Source organism: Alternaria triticimaculans, assembly GCF_023758025.1.
Source record: "Alternaria triticimaculans strain BMP 0046 chromosome Unknown scaffold_1, whole genome shotgun sequence".
Classification (NCBI taxonomy): domain Eukaryota; kingdom Fungi; phylum Ascomycota; class Dothideomycetes; order Pleosporales; family Pleosporaceae; genus Alternaria; species Alternaria triticimaculans.
Window position 1 is genome coordinate 4,895,755 of NW_026055958.1, and position 23,054 is coordinate 4,918,808.

At 53.8% G+C, this 23,054-nt stretch overlaps 11 protein-coding genes across 11 annotated transcripts; 9 read left to right on the plus strand and 2 right to left on the minus strand.

The window, feature by feature from the left end:
- Nucleotides 1-607: 607 nt before the first annotated feature.
- J4E78_001620 (uncharacterized protein) lies at nucleotides 608-1,909 on the plus strand (the record flags this gene model as incomplete). Its single annotated transcript, XM_049362275.1, has 1 exon — nucleotides 608-1,909. The coding sequence occupies one exon, from the start codon at nucleotides 608-610 to the stop codon at nucleotides 1,907-1,909; it is 1,302 nt and encodes a 433-aa protein (XP_049227558.1).
- Nucleotides 1,910-2,430: 521 nt separating this feature from the next.
- On the plus strand, nucleotides 2,431-3,641 carry J4E78_001621 (uncharacterized protein; the record flags this gene model as incomplete). Its single annotated transcript, XM_049362276.1, has 2 exons — nucleotides 2,431-2,438; nucleotides 2,519-3,641. 2 exons carry the CDS (start codon nucleotides 2,431-2,433, stop codon nucleotides 3,639-3,641), a joined length of 1,131 nt encoding a protein of 376 aa, XP_049227559.1.
- Nucleotides 3,642-5,608: 1,967 nt separating this feature from the next.
- Nucleotides 5,609-6,769, plus strand: J4E78_001622 (uncharacterized protein; the record flags this gene model as incomplete). Its single annotated transcript, XM_049362277.1, has 1 exon — nucleotides 5,609-6,769. One exon carries the CDS (start codon nucleotides 5,609-5,611, stop codon nucleotides 6,767-6,769), a length of 1,161 nt encoding a protein of 386 aa, XP_049227560.1.
- A 1,918-nt stretch (nucleotides 6,770-8,687) lies between these two features.
- SRK1 (MAPK-activated protein kinase Srk1) lies at nucleotides 8,688-10,888 on the plus strand (the record flags this gene model as incomplete). Its single annotated transcript, XM_049362278.1, has 3 exons — nucleotides 8,688-9,221; nucleotides 9,460-9,704; nucleotides 9,763-10,888. 3 exons carry the CDS (start codon nucleotides 8,688-8,690, stop codon nucleotides 10,886-10,888), a joined length of 1,905 nt encoding a protein of 634 aa, XP_049227561.1.
- Nucleotides 10,889-11,914: 1,026 nt separating this feature from the next.
- On the minus strand, nucleotides 11,915-12,253 carry J4E78_001624 (uncharacterized protein; the record flags this gene model as incomplete). Its single annotated transcript, XM_049362279.1, has 1 exon — nucleotides 11,915-12,253. The coding sequence occupies one exon, from the start codon at nucleotides 12,251-12,253 to the stop codon at nucleotides 11,915-11,917; it is 339 nt and encodes a 112-aa protein (XP_049227562.1).
- A 557-nt stretch (nucleotides 12,254-12,810) lies between these two features.
- Nucleotides 12,811-14,175, plus strand: J4E78_001625 (uncharacterized protein; the record flags this gene model as incomplete). Its single annotated transcript, XM_049362280.1, has 2 exons — nucleotides 12,811-13,108; nucleotides 13,571-14,175. The coding sequence occupies 2 exons, from the start codon at nucleotides 12,811-12,813 to the stop codon at nucleotides 14,173-14,175; spliced, it is 903 nt and encodes a 300-aa protein (XP_049227563.1).
- A 469-nt stretch (nucleotides 14,176-14,644) lies between these two features.
- Nucleotides 14,645-15,628, plus strand: J4E78_001626 (uncharacterized protein; the record flags this gene model as incomplete). The annotated part of the gene is made up of 1 exon (XM_049362281.1): nucleotides 14,645-15,628. The coding sequence occupies one exon, from the start codon at nucleotides 14,645-14,647 to the stop codon at nucleotides 15,626-15,628; it is 984 nt and encodes a 327-aa protein (XP_049227564.1).
- Nucleotides 15,629-16,116: 488 nt separating this feature from the next.
- On the plus strand, nucleotides 16,117-17,149 carry J4E78_001627 (uncharacterized protein; the record flags this gene model as incomplete). Its single annotated transcript, XM_049362282.1, has 3 exons — nucleotides 16,117-16,125; nucleotides 16,323-16,618; nucleotides 16,666-17,149. The coding sequence occupies 3 exons, from the start codon at nucleotides 16,117-16,119 to the stop codon at nucleotides 17,147-17,149; spliced, it is 789 nt and encodes a 262-aa protein (XP_049227565.1).
- A 553-nt stretch (nucleotides 17,150-17,702) lies between these two features.
- Nucleotides 17,703-18,854, minus strand: J4E78_001628 (uncharacterized protein; the record flags this gene model as incomplete). The annotated part of the gene is made up of 1 exon (XM_049362283.1): nucleotides 17,703-18,854. One exon carries the CDS (start codon nucleotides 18,852-18,854, stop codon nucleotides 17,703-17,705), a length of 1,152 nt encoding a protein of 383 aa, XP_049227566.1.
- A 693-nt stretch (nucleotides 18,855-19,547) lies between these two features.
- J4E78_001629 (uncharacterized protein) lies at nucleotides 19,548-21,091 on the plus strand (the record flags this gene model as incomplete). Its single annotated transcript, XM_049362284.1, has 2 exons — nucleotides 19,548-19,853; nucleotides 19,910-21,091. 2 exons carry the CDS (start codon nucleotides 19,548-19,550, stop codon nucleotides 21,089-21,091), a joined length of 1,488 nt encoding a protein of 495 aa, XP_049227567.1.
- Nucleotides 21,092-21,723: 632 nt separating this feature from the next.
- J4E78_001630 (uncharacterized protein) lies at nucleotides 21,724-23,013 on the plus strand (the record flags this gene model as incomplete). Its single annotated transcript, XM_049362285.1, has 1 exon — nucleotides 21,724-23,013. One exon carries the CDS (start codon nucleotides 21,724-21,726, stop codon nucleotides 23,011-23,013), a length of 1,290 nt encoding a protein of 429 aa, XP_049227568.1.
- Nucleotides 23,014-23,054: the final 41 nt, after the last annotated feature.

Consider the following 23,054-nt stretch of genomic DNA (forward strand, 5'->3'; position numbering starts at 1 on the left):
GGTGCGCTGGGTAGGTACCATTGTTTACTCATTCTAAGGAATTCACGTCAGAACCTCAAGTACTCGGTAATGACCTAATCGCGATATGTGCGGTATTGTACTGTACTTAGGATTTGTAACAACGTCTAGCGGCTACGTAGACTTGCCTAAGTAACTTTAAAGCCTTTATAAGTGACCTCAGAGACTACATGCATAGACTAGCTGCTCTATTAATCTCGTATAAAAGAAGCTAGAGGTTACGTACGCCTTTCTACTACACACTAGGTCTACAATAATTACGTCTGGCGGCTACACAGGCGCGCCTGAGCAGCTTCTGAGCTTTTATGTAGGTCGCAAAATGAGACAACGCTCTCGGAAATGAGTATTAACACATGACTGCAGTACTCAACACAATGCTGCTGCGGTGAAATGCTCGCACTACTACCTTCGCGAATTGCACAATAGAATGGAGGGCAGCAATAGCCTTGGTGCTGCTGCATTTCACTTCATGTCAACCCCCTCATCAGTTATAAACTATTGCGACTTTCGTCAGAAAACAGCCCACCATTCTACTCCTCCACCGAACATCACCAAGAATCAACCACACCGCATTCCAAATTCAGGCATTATGGGCGCCTCCACCAGCTCCATCAGCTCCACCAGCTCCACCAGCGTTACGCTCGCCGATCTTCTGAGCACTCGATTTGCCCCCATCCAAGATGCTATAATGGCCTCCCTGGGCCCGTTGGAGAGAATCGCTCTGATGTTGACAAGCAAGACCATCAACAAGAATATCAACGAGAAGCTTCTGAGTGGGACATTCAACATCGACGTTACACTACAGCCGTTCTTCCGGAACACAAAAGCCTTCCGCTCATTACAAGCTCGTTGCAACGCTCTTATTGGCGGTCCCTTCGCCTATTGCCTCTTCGCCGGGCTTCCTCGTTTCGACTCTATCTATCTGTATGTCGGTCAAGAGGTCGATGCTATGACCCGATACCTGGAGGCTGAAAACTACGTGCGAGATGAAACCAACGCAGAAGCCCCCAATCGATGCCGCGACGGAGAGGTATTGTCAGAAGACGTATATGAGAAGGATGGACCCGAGGGATGCAAGCTGCAAGTCGTGATTACCGGATGCCAGACGCAGTCTCTAACACACATGGTTCTGCGAGACGCGTATGCGACAGGAATGCTAACATTCATCGCCTGGAACAAGGCATACCATCTATTACCTTATACCACGTTCGTCAAGAGGGAGATGTTCCTGCTGCGTAATACCAAGGAAATAGATCCATATGATCTGAGACTATCCAGCCTACGTGGCATGAAAATTAAGAGCGTACATTGGAACGCGCACGACGAGATTCGCCCGACAGATTGCCAACTGCTTACCCGGCTTCGACGCGTAGGAGATCAACACACCTGGGTGATGCGTCTAGATACAGAAGGTGTTACGCCATCTCCTGTTCCAGACGCCGTTCTTGAGGCCTCCACGTTCCGTCTTAGCCTGCCAAAGTGGAACGACCACAAAACTCTCTTCTACGAGATGAACGTCTGCACTGAGCTTCGCCATCCAGTACTGCGAGATGCATACTCAACTACGATGTTTGACTCCGGAAGCAAGACACTGTATCACGAGAAGTTATCAAAGCTTTACGACCGACTGAGCGAGGCGACTGCAATTGAGTTGACGAAGATGGACGAGGATGAGCGGCCTAAAGAATACGATCACTTGGTGAATGGCTCGGCCATAGCGTGCGATATGGAAAAGTTCGTTCGACCAGACGATTGGTGCTATTTCGATGAAGATGTTAGAGCGTTCCTGATGGCTGCGTGGAAAGAGCAAGTAAGGCTGGAGGAAAAAGAAGAAGAAGAAGAAGCGCTAGAGCTAGACCATAGATCGGCGAAGCGAGCAAGGTACACTTAAGACGCGGCTTGCAGAGCACAGGAATGCACGATAGTTAGGTCGGAATGTGGGGTTGAGTAGACATTCATGGTTGTACCTGGGTAGCAACATATCACTTTACATGAAATCCGATGTAGTAGCTCGGCATTTGATGGTGCAATCGCGGTCGTGATGATGTCATAGTTCGCGTGTTTTGACGATCCACCAAAAAGCTCGGGTCTAACCTCAACACAAAGATCTCAGCCTTTCGATAGCGTGTGGCTTGCGCGACCTCAACAATAAGCTTTGGCAAGCGAGCGCGACTGCTCAATGCTGCGAACGTGTGGAGTGAACATGTGTGCGGAGTGCATACGGCACCTAGAGAAGTTGCCGACCAGCAGTCACCGGAGCAAACACCGCGGCAATATACACGACACTCCGCTCGAGTCAAGCGACCCAGCCAAGCATATAGCCAAGATCTGCATTTCACCGACCATATTTCCGTCGACTATGGACGAGCATCGCATCGGCAACTTGGCGGGTGAGTGACGTTGCAAAAAATCATGGGACCGTGAGGTGTCCGGCGCGACGATCAGTGGAGAGGTATATAGGAGATGGAAGGCCAGGCGATGGTGATTTGCAGGTATCCAGCTTCGCTACCATCACGAAAATCATGTCGAGCATCATCCCCGTGGACCTTCTATCATATGCGACGGATCCGTCGTACCTGAGCAGCATCGTCACCACCAATGCTTCGAATCCAGATATCATCAACCTCCTCGCATACGATGAAAGCTTTGCGTCTGTGATTGGCGAAAACGCAACAGGGCGACTACTGGAAAGCCTAGATTGGGACGCTTTCCATGAAGCCGGTGTCTACAACAAAGACACAAACAAGCTATACGTTACGAGCAGCTGGGCTGGAGACCTCAACAACCCCATCAACGTTACCGTCATCGACCTCGCAGACAACTACTCCATCAACTCTACACGGATTCCAGGTGTCGCCGAGGCCAACGGTGCAACATCCTACTACCCACCTGGCACCCAAGCCAATGGCTCAACACCATCACGAGTACTATACTGCGACCAAGGTGATTTCGTCAACCCAGCCGGTCTCGTCTCCGTCGACCCCGTAACAGGAGAATCCGAACTCATCCTATCAAACTTCCTTGGACGAAACTTCACATCCCCCAACGACGTTCGCCAACACCCCGTAACAGGCGATCTCTGGTTCACTGACCCAGACTATGCATTCGTCCAAGGATTCCGTCCTGAGCCCAGTCTGCCGAAGCAGGTATACCGGTTCAGTCCATCTACAGGCCAAATTGCCGTCGTAGCAGACGACTTCGTTGAACCCAATGGCCTTGAGTTCAGCCCGGACTACAAAACACTATACGTGTCCGACACAGGTGCCGCGGGGTACAGTCTCAACGTCACACGACCAGCCACACTCTACGCATTTGATATCACACACGACGCAAAGAGACTAAACAACCGCCGTACATTCGCCTACTCCGACAACGGCATTCCCGACGGTCTGCACACCGATACCGAGGGTAATGTGTGGGCTGGATGTGGAGACGGCATTCATATCTGGAATCCTGAAGGCACGCTCATTGGAAAGATTTGGGTTGGTATTACCACTGCAAACTTTGCTTTCTTACCAGGGGCTGTTATGGTGTTTAGCAATAAGCAGCTGTGGATTGTGGAGAATATCAAGGCGATGGGCAGGGAGGTTGCTAAGGACTTTGGACTGTCGACTCATTACTAAGACAGGGGATGTTTCTTGCAACGAACAATGCATTGTTAACGGCAAACTACGCGCTTGACCGTGATGCCGATTGCAGGTGTTGTGACAAAAGAAAGCAAAGCAAGCCAGTTCGGATTTGCGCAAACAGCAAGCACCACACGGCGCTGCATATAACCCTTCTTCCTACGCCTCATTACGCTGTTTAAGAAGCTATACTCCAGCTTTTTTACTTCTAGTATATATTCAATTCAACAAGTTCTGAACGGAAAGCTCCCTTTCACTTCATGACATATACACCAAACTTCCATCCAAACGAAGCAGGCGGCAATCACAACCGCGAAGCCATTAGGCGTTTCACAAGATGGAGAAGAGGTGTGAAAGCCCTGGCTCCGGCTGCAGTGGACTGCCATCGCGCTCGCTATCCCTCTCTCCCTTGGAGTATAAAAAGCCCGCTACCTTCGCTCCTGAAGGTTCCCACAACCCGCACCACTCCACCGCTCGACCAACAGCTCTCCCCAGCGGGATCATACACACCCACTCCTGCCTACACTCCGATCGCCGCAGGTGCAGTAATCGCATCTGTCCAGCATCAATACCAACTCTATAACACACCACGACGCCACCATGTCTACAGAATGGACACCCGATTGCTCTGACCCTAACGTAAGGGCGCCCCCTCTACAAGAATATCTTCAGCGATTCGGAACTCCTGAAGCCCGGGCTTACTATGCCGCTTCAAACATCGGTTGGCATCCACCCAGAAACGACCCGACGATCCCTCAAAACGACGCCGAGCGCAGATCCTGGGTCCTCAAGTTGGGAGCAGCAATGCTGGGCATCCCCTTCACGTTTGATACCGCCAAATTCTTCGGCACGCGATGGCACCATGCGACCAAGAAAAATCGACCACCTTACCATCTCCGCGAAATGTGGACAGCATGCGAGGAGCTCGTCGGAATTGCTGAACGTCTCCACAATGAAGGTCGAGAATCTCTATCATTGATGTGCGACTCTCGGACGTTTATAAAAGCGGCGATGACCAAACGGATGACGTTTCGTAAGCGCATCACTTCGATGATCGACCACCTGTTGGCGTCGAAGAACACTGTCGAAAGCTTGATGAAGGGCGAGCAGCGCATCGCTTTTGTCGCGTGCGCGGGATGGATTGACAAGAAGAGATTAAACGCGTCTCATCAATCCAGGGCACCGACTTGCCACAAATGCCATATCTCTCCACCCGATTCATGGGTTCTTGCGGAACAGCCGCGTAAACGAACAGCTGATGCTGCTCAGTTGGGAGAAAGTTTTGACAGACCGACGAAGCGTGCAAGGAGGTTTGCCCCGCTTCGTAGTTGCGAGCGGGAGGAGTAACTAATGATTACAGAGTATTCTTTTGGCGTGTTAGCTTTGCTATGTTTTGGCCGTTGTTTGATTAGCGCGTATTTTAGTCTTCGATGAGGGAAGACATTGTCAAAGAAGTAGCTAAATAGCTGCTCGAATAAGAAATATCTAAAGCCATACATGACTTGCTGTGAACATTACAAAAACCGCGTCTTAGCAGTGCCAAACCTGCCGAGGTCTCCAGCACGATAGAAGCAAAAAGCAGGGACTCGCTTATCGTGCACTAGCGCCATGAACCCTGCCCGGCCAAAGATCGGTCTGGCCAGGCACGACCGACACAAAATCTCTCGCCTTCTGTCAACCAACAGTCACGATAACGTACCCACCCGCATACCCAATTACCCACAATGGCTTTCCTCCGCTCTTTCAATTCTGGCATGAGTATACGTGACATACGCAACTGACCCACAGCCCGCGCGACCCTTAGCCATCACCCTCGATTAGACAAAGAGGGGTGTAGTCTTCACCGTATACTCTGTGGATTCGACGATAGCATTGCTTTTTGACTCCCGAAAGGAGCGTCAATTCATCACAAAGCTCACTCACCTACCGCTTGCCGTGCTGCTAATCTCATCGACACTGCTACAATGGACGCCACCGAAAGCGACTCGTCTATCCCTGTAGCCAGTGACTCGGTCTTCAGCATTTCACGCCCTTCCTCAGCCTCCTCGATACATCTGAACGACATCCCGAACGATAAGCCGAGCGATCTGCCAGCGGGCGCACCGATATCTCCCCTCTTCCAAGTCCGACATACACCGACCGCAGGCCGCGCTGTCTTCGCTACGCAGGATATACCAGAGGGCACAGTAGTGTGGCGCTCGGAAGACCTCTCCCTCTCCGTTCTATTACGCGAATACCGGCGTGAGGTGTGTGGGCAATGTTTCGGATACGATTACGGGCGGGATCTGGACATACGGGATAAGACGGTGGGGTTTGCTTTCTGCTCGGAAGCATGCCAGGAGAAATGGCGGGAGGAGAACGGCGAGGTCGGAGTTCAGGCATGGACTGCGGTCGAGACGTTTGTCAAGAAGCGGAGCAAGGAGGATAGCGATATGGTGGACACCGACTTACCACGCCCAAAGGTCAAGGAAATTCAGCAGGCGTGGGAAAACGTCGCTGCACAGGCGGCGCTGATACGGGCTGCACGAGAAAGCGAGCAGACCGCCGGAGTTGCTGTCACGAAGCAGCACAAGAAGGCCGTGCAAAAGGCACTACAGCAGAACATCACACCCGACGTGATGAGCTTCTGCGTCAGCGGCCTGGTCTGGCGGTATCTCCACCCCGACCAATGGGAACGAGTGGAGGCCCTCGCAGATGACAAGACGCCCTACCACAGCTCCGACGACCTCGGCGCCTTTACAAGAACCTACCTGCACCTCCTCGCCATCCTTCCACTTCAACTACTCCCTCTCGTAACGGCAGAGTCGCTCATTACCCTCTCATCCCGCGACTCGCACAATTCCTTCGGCATCCGCTCTCTCGAAGACGACGGCTCGGAGTTCTTTGGATACGGTTGCTGGCCTGCTGCAAGCTACTTCAACCACTCGTGCGGGCCGAATATCGAGAAGAGGAGGGAAGGTAGGGCGTGGTTCTTTACGGCTGGGAAGGATATCAAGGCCGGGCAGGAGCTGTGCATCACGTATCTCAGTGGGGAGGAGAGGAAGCTGAGTCGCGGAAAGAGGATGTTGAGGCTGAAGAAGACGTGGGGATTTGATTGTGGGTGTGAGAGGTGTGAGGCGCTGTAGTTGAGAGATGGGCAGGTCAAATTGAAGTTTAGGTACGGTGTCAGAGCTATGCAAACACGTGTTCTATATGCCTGACATCTTACATACCCTGTTATAGCGTATGATTTATTCGTGGTATGTGGAGAGATTGGATCCGTCAGCTACGTGTGGACTCGATTGCGTTTCAGGCGCTGCCAAGTGCGGGCTGTTGCTGTTTCCGTGCCGGCAGTACCCTGATCTTCTCACGGCTACCGGCTCACTAGTGACATTGAGCGCATACGATAAACTTTCTCCCACACATACATTCGTCGCATTCCTCATCCAACGTTGACTGACATGACGCTGTTTTTCTTGGTGTAGCGAGGTGGGCACGTGGTTGCCATCCGCGCTTGGCGACGTTCATTAGTCATGCCACGAGGGTCCAGATGATTGCCACGAGGATATCGTGGGAAAGGGTCTATTAGTTATCAGATCAAAATATGACAAACCTGACCCCAAGAACTCTACCTGCCCCGTCCCATGTCAGTCCCCGTCAGTCCCCATGTCAGCTCCGCTCACAACCCTGCGAACGCGCAATGATAGATGGGCGGACCGAATCCCATGCGTCAAGGCCTTGGATTTGGGCCGACATGGCCGGCGCGACCGAGACTAGAGCTACCTACATTATTGAAAAGGTCTCGTGGCCTGCCCAACGCGATCTACGTGAATTCGTCTGGACGCCGTAAACGGCACATGTGTTTCAGCCCAGAGGTCTCGAGAGGGCGAAATTGACGTCTTCAATGAAGTTCCCCACTAGACGGTGACGTAACGGATCCGCCGCGCTAGCTGGACCCTGCAGGCTGCTAGGCCGTTGGAAACGCGAAGAGCGAGAAATTAGAACTGCGGGCGCGCTGGGAGGACGCAGGCGCCATGAGATTGCCATATCTCGCCCTGGTCTTATATGCGGTCATTGGGCTGCGTTCAGGCCGTCTCGGGACCCTCTTCCAAGGTCGGAGTGAGGTTTGCATGCAGCGTGGCGTCGGCGGCAGCGTCCCTAGCGAGCCTCTCAGCCTCTAGATGGAGCCAGGCTCGACTGTGCGAGTCTACTGGGAGCTGGGAGGAGGCTGCCGGAGATTCCGCGGGCGTCAGCGTCTGCCACTATTGCTGAAGAGTATTCGCGCGGAGTAGCGCAGTGGCCTCGTCCAAGCAAAAGACAAATAATCTAGAGACGATACATAGAGTTCGTTTCCTCTTCTTTTTGACACCGCCGTTGCTCGCCTCTCCTGCCCATCACGACCCATCGCGATCTAACAATCCTTCCAATTCCAAACGCCCTCAAACTCGACCCTTGCTCGTGCTAGCGGAAGCCACGAGATCTCCCAGCCGGGACGCGGAACAGAAACGAGCGTCATACCTCCACCGCAGAGCGAGTCAATAAGCAGAAACGAAGGCGATCATCGAGATCGAATCCCTACATGCAGTCCAAAACCACGTCTCCCCGCGGCGGACGCAAGAAGATGGGCCTCCCAGTCATCGAGGTGAGATGCTTTTCTACACATTTCTACACAGTTCGATATGCTTCTCGTCTGCACGCAATGCACCACGGCTAGAGCTTGAGGCGCCACGGGCAGCAGCACGCATCATATCGTGTGCGTGTGGTGCAGCTTGTTTGGCGATGATGTAGCCTGCAGCGTCATGAAGCCCGTGCGCCAATGACGCAACGTCGCTCCTCTCTTGTTCCGGCTTCACTCCTTCCTTCGTCCATGCATGACCTTCTTTCCAACCAGCGCTCCTCCCTGACTTCCCCTCACCACACGAGTATTCCCGCCGTGCTACCGCCCGTCTGCCCTCTGCCCCAACAAACGGCTGCACCCGCTTGTTTTTTGCATTCTCCATCGCAGCCTCGACGACCCCGCTATCGACGGGCTTTGTAATACCTCCCAGCGTCCAGACACTAAACATGGCCGCGATACAGAATTTTAAGAACTTCCTGCGCCATGGCAAGCAGGCCCGCCAGAACGCGGAGCCCACGACCAATGTCTCCAATGTCCACGCCCAGTCGCAACATCAACGGTACAACCAGCACCCGGACCCCGTACACCATGGCATCTCGGAGCCCGTAATGGACCACAAGCCGCTCCAGAACCACGCTGCCCCCCATGGCGACTACTCCGTCGGCGCTGGCGCTGGCGACAACCGCAACATTGCCGCCCAGGCTGGCGACGCCGCCGCGCACGCCGCCCAAAAGGAGCACAAGAAGCAGACCGCTGCCAAGGGCGCCGGCGTCGACCCCCAGGTACTCGAGCGCATCGTCGCCGAGGAGCGCGAGGCCAAGGGCAAGCTGCCGAGGTATCCCGGCCTCGAGCGATGGACGCTTCTCGAGAAGATGGGCGACGGCGCCTTCAGCAACGTCTACCGCGCACGAGACACGACTGGCCAATGGGACGAGGTCGCCATCAAGGTCGTCCGCAAGTTCGAGATGAACTCACAGCAGGTTAGTATTACCCCTCCTGCCCCTTCCTCCTTGCCCATTTCCTAGTCACCCCTATCCTACACGTTGAACAGTTGGGTGTTTTTGGACGTTACCAACGCGAGGCCGGTGTAGGACAAGCATGTGCATCCGGACTTCAAGACGCCCAAAGCAGCCGAGGTGCGATAATATAACCCCCGATGCTCGACTCAGCATCCCCCTTCACGACGGGCTTAAAGGGCAGACACTAACTGCCCTATAGAGAGCGAACATCCTCAAGGAAGTACAGATCATGCGCCAGCTCGACCACCCCAACATCGTCAAGCTCATCGACTTCTCCGAGTCGCGGCAGTACTACTACATTGTGCTTGAGCTGTGCCCCGGAGGCGAGCTGTTCCACCAGATCGTCCGTCTGACGTACTTCTCCGAGGACCTGTCCCGCCACACCATCATCCAGGTGGCCAAGGCACTGCAATATCTGCACGAGGAGGCAGGTGTTGTCCACCGGTACGTTCTTATCGATGCCAGTCACGATGCCAAGCATAGTTACTGACGTCATTCACAGAGACATCAAGCCTGAGAACCTTCTCTTCTACCCCACACCATTCATCCCCACCCGCAACCCAAAGCCGCGGGGGCCGGACGATGAAGACAAGGCGGACGAGGGCGAGTTCGTCAAGGGCAAGGGCGCCGGTGGTATCGGCCTCATCAAGATCGCCGACTTTGGTCTCAGCAAGGTCATCTGGGATACGCAGACCATGACACCGTGTGGTACTGTCGGTTACACCGCCCCTGAGATTGTCAAGGATGAGCGCTACTCCAAGTCCGTCGACATGTGGGCGCTGGGCTGTGTGCTCTACACGCTGCTCTGCGGTTTCCCTCCGTTCTACGACGAGTCTATCCAGACCCTCACAGAGAAGGTCGCCCGTGGCCAGTACACATTCCTGTCGCCGTGGTGGGATGACATCTCCAAGTCTGCACAGGATCTCGTCTCCCACCTGCTGACCGTCGACCCCGAGAAGCGCTACGACATCAACCAGTTCCTCAACCACCCATGGATACGCGAAGCCGACGAGCCTACCTACTCCGCTTACGACGCACCGCCGCTCGCCACACCCGCCGCCAAGAAGGAGCGTCTCCAGCCAGACTTCTCCCACCTCGAGTCGCCCGGCGCTCGCCGTATGGACTTCCGTTCGCCTGGTGCCGTCAACCTGCGAGAAGTGTTCGATGTCAGTTACGCTGTACACCGACAAGAAGAGGAGGGCAAGCGGAAGAAGCAGTTCAAGCAGGGCTACCGCGGCGCCAACGCCATGAACTCGCTCAACGCGCTTGACGAAGGTGAGGATGATGACGAGTACGCCGCCGAGTCTGCACCATACGACCCAGCGTCGCAACATCCGCCCGCGAAGCTGCCCAAGTCTCAGGGCGCCGATGTATCCGGCATGGAGCAGAAGATGCGCAACACCACACTATCCGCCGCCGCCCAAGCCCGCCAGCAACAACAAGCACAACCGCGACAGCAAGAACGCGGCTACGGCCAACACTCCCCAGCTGTCGCCGCCGCGGCTAAGCGCCAAGTCAGGAACAAGGGTGCGTTTGAGCTCAACATGGACAGCTCGACATTACTCGGCCGCCGCAACAAGAAGGGCCCCGAGCCTAGCGGCCTGAGGAACAACATCTCCGTCCAATGACAATCCTCGCTTGCGAAGGATTGGTGAGATGGTGATGAGTCTTGTGTCATGATGGCGTTTTTGCGTTTCCTTAATCACTCTTTTCCTGCCCTCCCCCGGTTCTCTCTACGATTTTTGGTTATATCATGTATGCGAGCTTTGTCTGTGTTTCTCCTCTCATGGCATGGCTTTACGGTCTCTCGTGTCTGTCCCCCGGTATGAAGGGGGTGTTTGACATGAGACAGGAGAAGAGAGGGGTTTAGGCATAGTTTATGAAGCTTTTGGCATGGCGATGGATGGATGATAGTAACATGCGATGTGGCATGGTTGTCATGTAGCATGAATGATAATGTTTGAAAACGATGACAATTCCCATGATTCAGTGATAGATTGCGTGATTGAAGTTGTCGTCTTGTTCGACATGGCGACGATACAGATGTTCAGCGAATCGAAGACGCAATACTCTCAGTATTGGTTCGATTGACAAAGTTTGCTACATGTTGGAGATCGCGCTTTGATGAAGACATGAAGTCGTGACAAGGCAGAGAATTGAGGCAAAGCTACTTTGTTGTATACATCTGTACTTTACAATTCTACTACTATGTACGTGTTAAATAAAGATTTTATTGCGCGTAGAAGGGCACTAATCCTTGTATATCTGTCGCGCTCGGTAGCGAGGCCAGTGCTAGTCGTGACTTCCACAATCAGGCTACATCCCATACTCGCTGCTCACACGTCCTGAGAAGGAAGGAACCCCCCAACTAGGTCTATTATCACTCTAATGTACAACCAAGGATCCTGAGCTCCGAGCGTACAGCCTGCCGTCGGCGAAAGCGTGAGATGTCACCTCGCACTTAGCGAAATACAAGCTACAAGACGAGAAGGCAGTCCGAGAGGGTAGCTCGTGATGGCAGTTGCATACTTGGCATTATCCGAAAGAGACGGTCTAGACTACTACACAGAACAATGAACGCGAAACCATATACGATCACTTCTTCGACTCCGCCTCGAACCAGGCCTGCCATGCCGCCGCTTGTTCCCTCCAGCTCAGTGCGGGTGCGAGAGGCGTATCACCGTAGACTGCTTGCGCTTGTTCCCTCCAACCACCCCCGCTGCCTTCGCTTCCCTCAATCTCCCTGCTTGAGCTTCCATCAACTGCTTGCCGTCATCCTCGACCTTCTTCCGCTCGTTCTCGCGATCGGTCTCAGCTTGCTTGTACTCTGCAAGCTCTTTCTCCGCCGCTTCCAGCTTTGCCGCGAGGTCTTCGTTCTTCTTGTTCGCTTGCGCGAGCTCTTGCTGAGAGCGGATGAGGTTGGTTTTGAGGTAGCGCTCGCGCGCTTCGGCGTTCTCGACGCGGGTTTGCATTGCGGAGGGTGGGGATGTCATTTTTGAGTGTGATGACGATGATGGCGACGACGATGAAGGTGACGACGATGAAGGTGATGACGATGATGGCGATAACGCTGATGGTATGTAGACTTGAATGATGGAAGATACCTAGGTATTGGAGAAAGACGTGGTAGCTGTTTGAAAGGAATCTGGAGAGTAAAGTCTTGCTATTGAAGGCATTAGAGAAATCGAGAGTTCACCCTCACCTTCACCGCGAGCTTTGATGATGAGACACAAACGAGAGTACCCGCCTAACGCGCCTTCCGCATTGACTACCAACCATGAAGAATTGGGCTAAACGAGGAAAGTGCGATTGTAACAACACTACAATAACCGCGAATTGCTTGTGACACGACACTGCGTTTTTAGCTACATGATCGAATATTAACTAAACGTAAAAGCTGACGGCGTTCTTGATTGTCACGCATGTGATGTCTTCTTTAGGAATCAATACCAAAAGCCTATATAACATCATGGGCGCCCCTAACCTCCTGATTCTCTCGCTCTATATCCACTCACAAGCATATTCTTACATCACCAACTATCCAACTACTATGATTTCTCTCATCGACCTGCTCAGTCCTCGGTATGCGCCCATCCAACGCGTTCTCCTCGATCATCTCAATCCGGGTGCCATCGCAAGGCTTACCTGTACCTGCAAGGCCTTCGGCTCTTTGTGGCCGACGCTTGTAGCTTCTGACTACAACATCAACTACAAACTCCGGCATTTCTTCAAAGACCCTCGGGAATTTCGGTCCGTCCAAGGAGAATGCGGCGCTCTTCTGGATGATTTCAGCCAGGAGTTCACCACTGATGGCCGCTTAAGCTTCATTGCGCGCTCGAAACACGAGTGTACGCATTTAAGTGTATGGGTTGAACCCACCCGCATGGCGCCGCTAGTTGATTACCTGGATTCTGAAGGCTTTGTGCATTATGATCGACATCCACAGGAACCGGACCTGAATGAGGGCCTTTACTGTACAAAAAAGTGTGGTGTTGACGGGAAATGGAGGCGCGTGGACCTTCGCATCTGGAACTTCAACCAACTAGAAGTACATATGATTACCCGTCGAGCAACCCACGAGGCGCGCTTTATAACATGGAACAAAGCATATACAATATTCCCTTACGAGACCTTCATCAAAGAGAAGTGTCATCTGACGATGTGCGAAGACAAATACCTTTGGCAGTACGTAGTCCTTGTACAAAGGATTGGAAGTCCAGCGTCGTGGGAAGGGTTAGGGTCGTGGTACTGGGCTGACGGAATACTGCACGTGGAAATGGATGGACCAAGTTGTATAACCCGCCGGATAGGGGATTCGCGGACCTGGATACTTGATCTCGACACCACGGGCGTCTCGGCGCCTAAGCAGCCTGATACCATCTATGAGTCATCGACATTCGAGCTCCGACGAAGTTCTGCACCGTACATATTCACACATAAGGGGGAGTTGCTGGGCACCAAGGAGTATCCGAGATATGATCTGCTATATGAGAACCTCAGCCATGCAGTCCTCAAGTATCGGTACCTGATACCACCAGGTACTGGCCCTTCGATAATGAATAAGAAATGCGATGTTATTCTCAAGAAGTTGGATCGCTTGACGAAACTTGAGCTGGAGAAGATTCCGGAAGCAGAGCGTCCGTCGACATATTACGAATTTGAAAGAGGAGAATGTAAAGCTATGCACGTGCGAGATAGGTTCACGCGTGAGGGGTTCACGCTCCCAGCCACATGGACATTCTACGACGAGGAGATTCTGGCGGATTTGAATGATGCATGGGAGAGTCGCGACGAGGTTTGGGTCCAGGATGAAGGCCAGAAGACAGCAGAACGCGAACATGAAGCGGAGGGAGTGGCCGCGAGCGACGAGAACAACGTCGGCGGTCTAGGTGACGCAGCTATAACTGATGGATGAGCATATTGGGACTTTGTATCGTTGATCGCGCGCGATGCTTCAAAGTATGGGCGACGTTGACAATTCGTTTGCGAGGTCTTTCGATCAAATGCAGTGACCATGTCAGCCTCGCCGTAGTCAAACTCTAAACCCAGCGTACCCATGTATCGTGTAGTCGTCTCGCAACCTCAACCGGTAGACCGCGGGGATCCGGTTTCGCGACGATACACAGCTGCTATACGTATGTTGGATGAATTCAGTTTCAGCGAATAGGTGAGACTTGATAAATGACCTGTTCTTTCCTGATACGAGCTTGACGTCTTACTGGTCTGTGCGAATCGATAATAATAGCCCGTCGAAACGGCGGACACGCGTCGGAGAAAGAACTATGATGTAGTTACTTCTTTGCAACACGTCCGTTTGAGAGATTGTCACTATATAACCTCCGACACGGCGCGTTGCTATTGTGCAGTCAATCGTCGCCGCCACCATGGACCCTCTTCTCGCCGCCGCCGAAGCCGCCGCCGCCGACACAACGTCAACCCCGCCAAGCTCCCCGCCCTCCGCCGAGACGCCCCCAGAGAGCCGCCTATGGGGCATCAGCGACATCCACCTCTCCTTCAAGGGCAATCGCGACGCTCTCGAGAAGCTCCTGCCACACCCACACGATGACCTCATACTGTGTGGAGATGTTGGCGAGTCGGCGGAGCATTGTCGGCTCGCCTTCACCAAGGTCAAGGAATGCTTCCGCCAGGTGTTCTGGGTGCCAGGCAATCACGAGCTGTACACGCTGCCCTCGGAGAAAGAGCATGGCGCGAGGGGCGAGGCGAAATACATGGAGTGTGTTGCGATTGCGCGGGAGTACGGCATAATCACACCAGAAGATCCATACACGCTGTGGGAGGGTGAGGGAGGTCCATGTCTCATTGCGCCCATCTTCACGCTGTACGACTACAGTTTCCGGCCTAGCCATGTGAAGCTAGAGGATGCGCTCGAGTGGGCGCGAGAGAAAGACATAGAGGCGACCGACGAGCACCTCCTGCATCCCGACCCGTACTCGTCGCGTATCGAATGGTGCAATGCGCTTCTCGAGAGGACGGAGAAGAAGCTCGCCGCCGCTGTCGCATCACACCCAGATATCCCCTTGATCATAGTAGGCCACTGGCCGCTGCGCGAAGACCTCGTGAAGCTATTCCGAGTCCCGCGCTTCTCCCTCTGGTGCGGCACAAAGAAGACCGAAGACTGGCACAACAAGTACAACGCAAAGGTCGTCGTCTCTGGCCATCTCCACATCAGGCGAACAGACTGGATAGACAACACGCGCTTTGAAGAGGTCAGCCTGGGCTACCCACGGCAATGGCATGATTGTCAAGAGCGAGGCCTCGACATCAACGACCTGCTGCGCGAGCTAATGCCAGGCCCGGAGACACCACCAAAAGACCGGCGCAACACTGTCTGGAGGCAGTTCGGATGAATGACTGCATTGCGAGATACAATCTAATCTTCGATACCCGAGATCATACCTTTTGTCCCCGTGACTGCAGGTACGTCCAATCACTCCCCACCAATTCCTCACGTTCGGCAGCCCACCAGCATGAATCCACGAATCTAATGCATTTCTCGTTCTGTTTCTCCAGACTGCAGCATGTCACATTCACCTCCCCTGCACCTGCCTGATGCGGACTCGGCCTAGTCTCGGCCAAGCACCAATGGCTCGGACGCGATCAGCCACGCGCTTTCTCCTTATTCGCCGGCATGCAACCGTCGTGGTTCCCAATCTAGTCGATCGACATCCTGCGTTGCCTTTCACGCATGTTTGCTCCGGGCGTAGAATATGCAACGTCTGAATCGTCCCGTGCCGGACGCCGATGCGCTGCAGGTACCCCAGCGACAACGTCGGAAACGTTGTTATGCGTCCAAGGGAGCTGGATAAACGGCCAATTGGTGGTGGTATATCAGGGCATGTGCGCTGTTTGTGTGCTCTCCACGGTTCTGTTCGTATCGCGCTTTTGCTAGTCTGTATCGTGAACTTCCCCATTTGGATTGAGAGAGACTTGAGGACTCAGTGAGCACGATATCGGGAAGAGCCGCACGATACTGAACACGCCGAAGACTTCGTATAAAACCACCGCAGCCACCATCTTTTGAGGATCAAGCCAATCTCCCAGCTCAAAGACATTGTCACTCGCTTGACACACCGTCGTTCAGTCTTACTTCATTCGCTTTCAGCAGACGTCAAGATGTTCAGCATTGCCATTCAGCTCCTCGCAGCCGCGAGCGTCGTCCTTGCCTCCCCCGTCAACCTCCAAAGCCGTGCTGTCATCGCCCATGATGCCGTCGTCGGCTTCCCCCAGACCGTACCGTCTGACATCGTAGGACAGCTCATGCTGAAGTACAAGCCCTACCTCAAAGTCGAAAACGGCTGCGTCCCCTTCCCCGCCGTCAACGCCGCAGGTGACACAGGGTAAGTCAACCGTATTCCAGAAAGCGACCCCTTCTAACAACCTCCAGCGGCGGCCTCCAACCCACCGGCGCCTCAAACAGCGGGTGCAGTTCCTCCCCCGGCCAAGTTTACGCCCGCGCCACTGCCCACAACGGCGCCTACGCCATAATGTACTCCTGGTACATGCCCAAAGACAGCCCCGGCCCCGGTCTCGGCCACCGCCACGACTGGGAAAACATCGTCGTCTGGCTGTCCGCCCAGTCCACCACCGCTACTATCCGTGGCATCGCCATCTCCGCTCACGGCGACTACGACAAAGTTACCAACCCCAGTCTTACTGGTACCAGGCCAAGGATCGGGTACAGGTCTATTTTCCCGGTTAACCACCAGTTGATTGAGACTACGACTCAAGGTGGAGAGCAGCCGTTGATTGCGTGGGACAGTATGACGGCAGCGGCGAGGAGTGCGATTGAGAACACAGATTTTGGTAGTGCGACGCCGTCTTTCCGTGACAGCAACTTTGGAAACTACCTCGACGAGGCTTTCATTTGAGGAATAGATATGGATAGCAGTACATAACATAGCATCTCATCATGATATTTGCTCAGTTGAAACCACCACATGCCTTCTTCACCAATCTAGTGCTTGAATAAGAACTATCGTTCACACCTTGTACAAGGGAAAAACTAAACAGGTGCGCTAAAGTCTAGATTACAACACAGTCGCAAGTTCTAGGAAGTGTCAATGCAATGTACCCTTCTTAGCTTCTTTTGTTTACTTCGTGGAGGTATCTGTTCAGTTTTTCCCTTGTATGGGGTGTTCATCTCCTGCGAGAGCGTTTGCCACCAGCCCCCCTCAACGTTGCAGCCTCCGTATCGGTTCACCTTCCACAAACCAAGCGAGCTTATTTTCGACCAAGTCGAAACAATTGCCGAAGTCCAGATTACATTAAGAAGTGTCTTTATTCGTATAAACAGTCTCAATCGACCGCTACTAGAACTAAAGTCACGCCGAGCCCCACAGCATAGAATACAGAGGGTATACGGGCCGAATACAAGCCCCATCCGTATCAGCAAGCCACACGCATGAACCATCGCCTCACGGCTCAAGCCGAATACCCAGGAGGGGGACCCGCCGGCGCCGTATACTCCGGCGGCGGAGCCTCACCAGCAGGCGGTGCAAAGCCTCCCGTACCCGCATTCTGCTGCTGCCCTCCAAGCACCCTCCTAAATGCCTCTTCACGCGCCTGCTGCAGTTGCAAACGCGCATGTTGTAGCTTCGCCTTTGCCTGGTCCACCTCGCCCTGCAGTCCCTTCTCCTGCGCCTCACGCTGTCGAATAATCTCCCCGCACTTGTTCCCCGCGCGGTCAACCTGCGCAATAGACTGCTTGACCTGATCGTGCATTTGCATATCGGAAAAGATGTTGTCAAACACGACGTCGCTCCATATACTACCCATAGCGATGTTGAGTTGACCCAGCCCCGGTATCTCAGGCGCAACCTGCTTGACCTGCTGCTGTAGCATGCGCACCTGTTGGATGGAGCTCTCGGCGCGCTCGAGGTAGTTTCGCTTCTGCATGCTGGCCATTGTGCCGCCGCCGAACATGTCGTATTGCGACATTCCGTATGCGCCGTCGAGGTGTTCGCGGGCGGCAGACAGCTTGACGGAGGTCTGCCCGAGGAGGAAGAGGATGTGGCGCTCGCGCTCGAGGCGTTGGGTTAGGTCCTGGACGTGGGCGTGCGCGGCGTTGCAGGCATCTTCTTTGCGGTCTTCGTCGGGGAATTCGGGCGTGTGGCCTGCGAAGATGGAGTTGTAGAGCGCGTCGAGGTCGGCTTGGAGCGCCGTGTGGCGTTGGGCTTGCGTTGCGATTTCATTCTTGCGTGTCTCGGCTTCGGCGCGGAGCTGTTTCGCGTAGGCGAGTTCGTCTTCTGCGCTCTTTTGCTCTTGGATTGCGTCAAAGTACTCTTTTTCTTCTTTGGCGGCTTTTTCGGCGAACTTCTCCTTCTTTCCGCTGGCCTTGTGGGCGAAGCGGCGGAAGTGCGAGTCGCGGTACTTTTCGTGGTCTTTCAGCTCGCTGGCTGTTTTCTGCTTAAGGTCGTTGACGCGCTTCCTGATGTTGTTTATTTGCGCGTCGAGATCAGCGATGTAGGCGTTCTGCTGCTTGAGTTGTGAGGGCGCTGAGTCTGTGTCCTCGAGGCCACGAAGGAGTTCCTCGTTCCTCTGGGCTGCCTCCTGAATCTTGTTGTGGATTGACATGATTAGATGATTTCTGGGATACTAGTTGTGAGTCGTAGCAAGGTGTGATGCGATCGGAGGTAGCCTGATGCTATATATCTAGGAAGCAGCAAAGCACAGCCTACCCAATCGACTCCTTACGGTAAGAGATCATGGTGGTACTGCTTGGCAGTCGGCCTGACGGCACGAATACATGGCCTTGTCTTAGGCTATTGGGCGCCTGATTATGAACCAAACTGCTGTCTTTAACGGCGGGTGGCTGGTGGTGTTGAAGCGGGGCAGATTCCAGACGTCATAAGGAGCAAGGCTGAGCTACCATCCAATACGGTCTAGTCGCATGTGGCGCAGGCCGCTGAGCCTCAATGCACTAAGGCGGCGTGGCAACGGCTATCTCGCATTTTGGATCTCATGCTGGAATCCGGGGTGACGATGATATAGTTGCAAACAGCAGCGTCTTCGTACAAGACATGGTGAGGGGTATCCTCAGGTGGAGACGCACGGATGGCAAGAATAGCCGGCTTTCCTCCAGACGGAAGGAGGTGCCTAAGGACACCGCACCGTTGCTCAAAGCCCCACCTCGGACGCCGTGGCACAACTTCGGGTGTTTGGTGTAGCATCGGATACCCTCAAAACCTCAACAGCGTCAAAAGAAAGCTTGCTCTCGATTTTTTGCATATCCATTGATTCTCAGCACGCCAACAACCCGGCTCAAACATGGCTACCGAGAAACTACAGACATACTCGCAGAAGCCCCGCGTTTTTATCTTGTCGGACATCTCGAATGAGCCGGATGATGCCGAGTCGCTATGTCGATACCTCTTGTATTCCAATGAGTTTGAGACGGAGGGTCTTGTAGCTTGCACAAGCACGTGGATGAAGAACAAGGTGCATCCAGAAGACATGGGGAAGATTATCAACGCATATGCCGATGCTGTCGACAACTTGAACAAGCATGTGCACCCGAACTGGCAGTATCCAACGGCACAACATATGCGTGGGTTGATTCGCAAGGGCGCCGAGGTAAGCTCCATTCGCTAGACGCAGCACTTCACGTGGGTAGCGCTGACAGTATCTAGACTTACGGAATGTCAGCCGTTGGCACAGACACTCCACTGTCTCCAGGCGGACAGCTGCTATACGATCGAATCGTCGCACCATCCACCCAGCCATTATGGATTCTTTGCTGGGGCGGAACAAACACACTCGCCTCAGCATTACTCAAAGTAGACGATGACTTCGAGCCCGAGGACTCCAAGCGCTTACTCTCGCGTCTACGCGTCTATGCCATTTCCGATCAAGATGATACCGGCGCATGGATTCGCAACAACTTCCCCGACGTATTCTACATTGCTTCCATTCACGGCTGGAATCAATATGGATTGGCAGCATGGACCGGTATTTCCGGCGACAAATACTATGGCTTTGATGAAGGTGGGCCAGATTTCACCAAGATGGAGAAGAGCTGGATCAAAGAGAACATCCAGATTGGGCCACTCGGAAAGGCGTACCCTGACTATCTCTACATCCCGGAAGGAGATACCCCGACATTCCTCTACCTCATCCAGAATGGTCTGGGTGTACCTGACTGCCCCAACTACGGATCTTGGGGTGGTCGATACGGGCGAACTGATATCAGCACTGAAGGCCTGAACAGCAACCATTACAGTGATGTCGTAGACAGGGTTAAAGTTGGCGACAGGACGTATACATCAAACCACGCGACCATCTGGCGATGGCGCGACGCTTTCCAGAACGACTTTGCCGCGCGCATCAAGTGGAGCATGGAGCCTGATTTCGCAAAAGCAAACCACCACCCCGTCATCAACATCAGCGGTTTCAAAGGCTTAGCGCCTGTCCAAATCACCGCTGAGGCCGGATCAAAAGTCACCCTCGACGCGTCTGCTACATACGACCCTGATGGCGGAAAACTCACATTCAAGTGGTGGCATTATCGGGAACCCACAGCGACGCAGTGGTTGGTTTATAGCGAGGTTGCGCAACTTGTGATCAAGAAGCTGGACGATGAGGGTAGGAAGGTCGAGGTAAGACTTCCGCCTCCGGAAAAATGCGCGGTCGAGTTCCTGAGCAAGAAGCCGGTTGCCCAAGGTCAATTGCTTCATCTGATACTTGAGGTCACGGATGATGGTACGCCGTCACTAACAAGCTACCGGAGGGTATTGATCCAGGCAACAAACAAGGAGTTGAAGGGAGGGGCAAAGAGCGCTGGTTCTATTGGCGATGGGACAAAGAAAGCGTAGCATCTCTTGCAGGAGAAAAATAGTGGTATACTTGATCGACTCGATCATAGCCAATCAAGAATTACATCTTTCTCGGTGGCGAAACTCGTGAGATGGTGAGCTTTGGGCGACTAATTCGACATCCGAGTGACATGTACGACACCACAGCGCGCGTCAAACTACTAGATTCTGAACCAACAGCGTGGGTGTGTGAGTCGCTGTTAAAAACGCGGCACGTTCATAGCGTACTGCAGACAGGAATTTGGTAGATGAAAGACCCTGGCGCCGGGCCGCTGACGTCATGACACACTGGCGCAGCGAGTTATAACCACCAGTGACAGCCATCGGTCTTGTTACTGAAGGGTTGCGCCGAACGCAGAAGGGATAACCCTACATGTTGTAGAAACTACGTCTCGCGTTCCTGTTGTCAAAACAGGTTGTCGGCTGGCCACACACGTGTAACCACGGCGATCTCGTCGATCGTGCATGACGTAGCGTATTCGCACTTGAGCTGTCATACTAGCGTTGACCCGTCAAACCAGCCTCCTGACTAGACTTATAATAACATTATCGAATTGTGTCTAGACGAAGGCGCGCCCCCAAAACAAGCACAACGAAATCGAATCGAAGCCAGTCGATTTAACGAACCAGACATGGGAGAAGTTCACGTTGGCGGCGGGCAGTGCAACGTCCCCGAACATGAGATTAAGCAGAATGCAGGCGTGTCGGCGCAAATGGCGCTCCAGGCGGGACAGAAGGCGTGGGAGCTGAGGCAAGCTGCGCATGGCGCGGGCGACGCGAAAGCAAGAGAAGAGATTCTAGCGAAGGCGATTAATAAAGAGATTGAAGCAGAGTCATTCGGAAAGGCGGCAAAATATACACAGTCGGGTGCTTTCCAAGGTCTCGCCGCTGGTGCCGGATTGGGAGTGCAGCCAGGTGTCACCATTGGAAAGCTGACCGGCGCGCTCGTTGGCGGCACAGTATCCACAGTGACTGGGCTGCTGGGAGGTGGCATTGGATCAGTCTATGGCGCGATGAGCGGCCCAATGTGGGATCTTGGACAGATGGCAAGTCAGGGGGTTCAGGGTGTTGTTGGCGACTTCCTCCCGGATGTCAAGTCAACGCCATCGCAAAAGAAAGCCCTGGAGAAGATGGTTATGCAAACCAAGGAAACGCAGGCACCATCTAAAGAAGAACTAGAACAGATGAAGAATGACGCACCGGATATGATGCCGCAGACTTGGTCGCAGTCCGCGAAAGACATGACTGCTTGGAGACCGAGCATGCCGTCGGCAGTGAAGAGTGCGGGGGCTGGAATTGCAGGAGTTGGAGCTGCGATGAACCCTTGGGGAGGTGGAGGTCAACAGCAGCAACAGCAGCAAGGCTCATCACAACCCAAGCAACAGCCTCAGAAGCAAGCCCAACAAGCGCCGAGTCAACCCAAGCAGCAGTCTAAGCCCCAGCCTCAGAAAACCTCTCAAGCAAAGCCATCGCAGCCGAAGACAAATGGCACACAACCGCCAAAGCAAGAGAAGCCACCTTCAAACGAACCAGCGAAGGAAATTCCCAAACCCCGTTCCCAACGCCCACCCACAACCCGCGGCCCCGCAAACCCCCAATCCTCAACGCAATCCACCCCGCCCTCCCAACAAAAGCAGACACCAAACACACAACAAACATCGATCAAGTCCTCGTCACAGAAATCACCATCCACGGCGAACAAATCTGCAAATGGATCTGCTCAGCCGAAACGGGTGTCGTTTAGTGATAATAAAGAGAATAACGCGCCGGCTGCGGCGGAGAAGCCGAAGAGGAAACCGAGGAAATTGGGGCAGCAGGGTGGCGCTAGTGCTGGTAGTGGAGGAGGTGGTGGTGGGAACGGCGGTGCAGCGAAGAAGGCGCCGAGGAAGTTGGAGTCTAGGAAGCCTGCTGCTGCTGCATAGATTATGGATGTTGTGGAGGACGAGAGAAAGTAGCAGGCTGG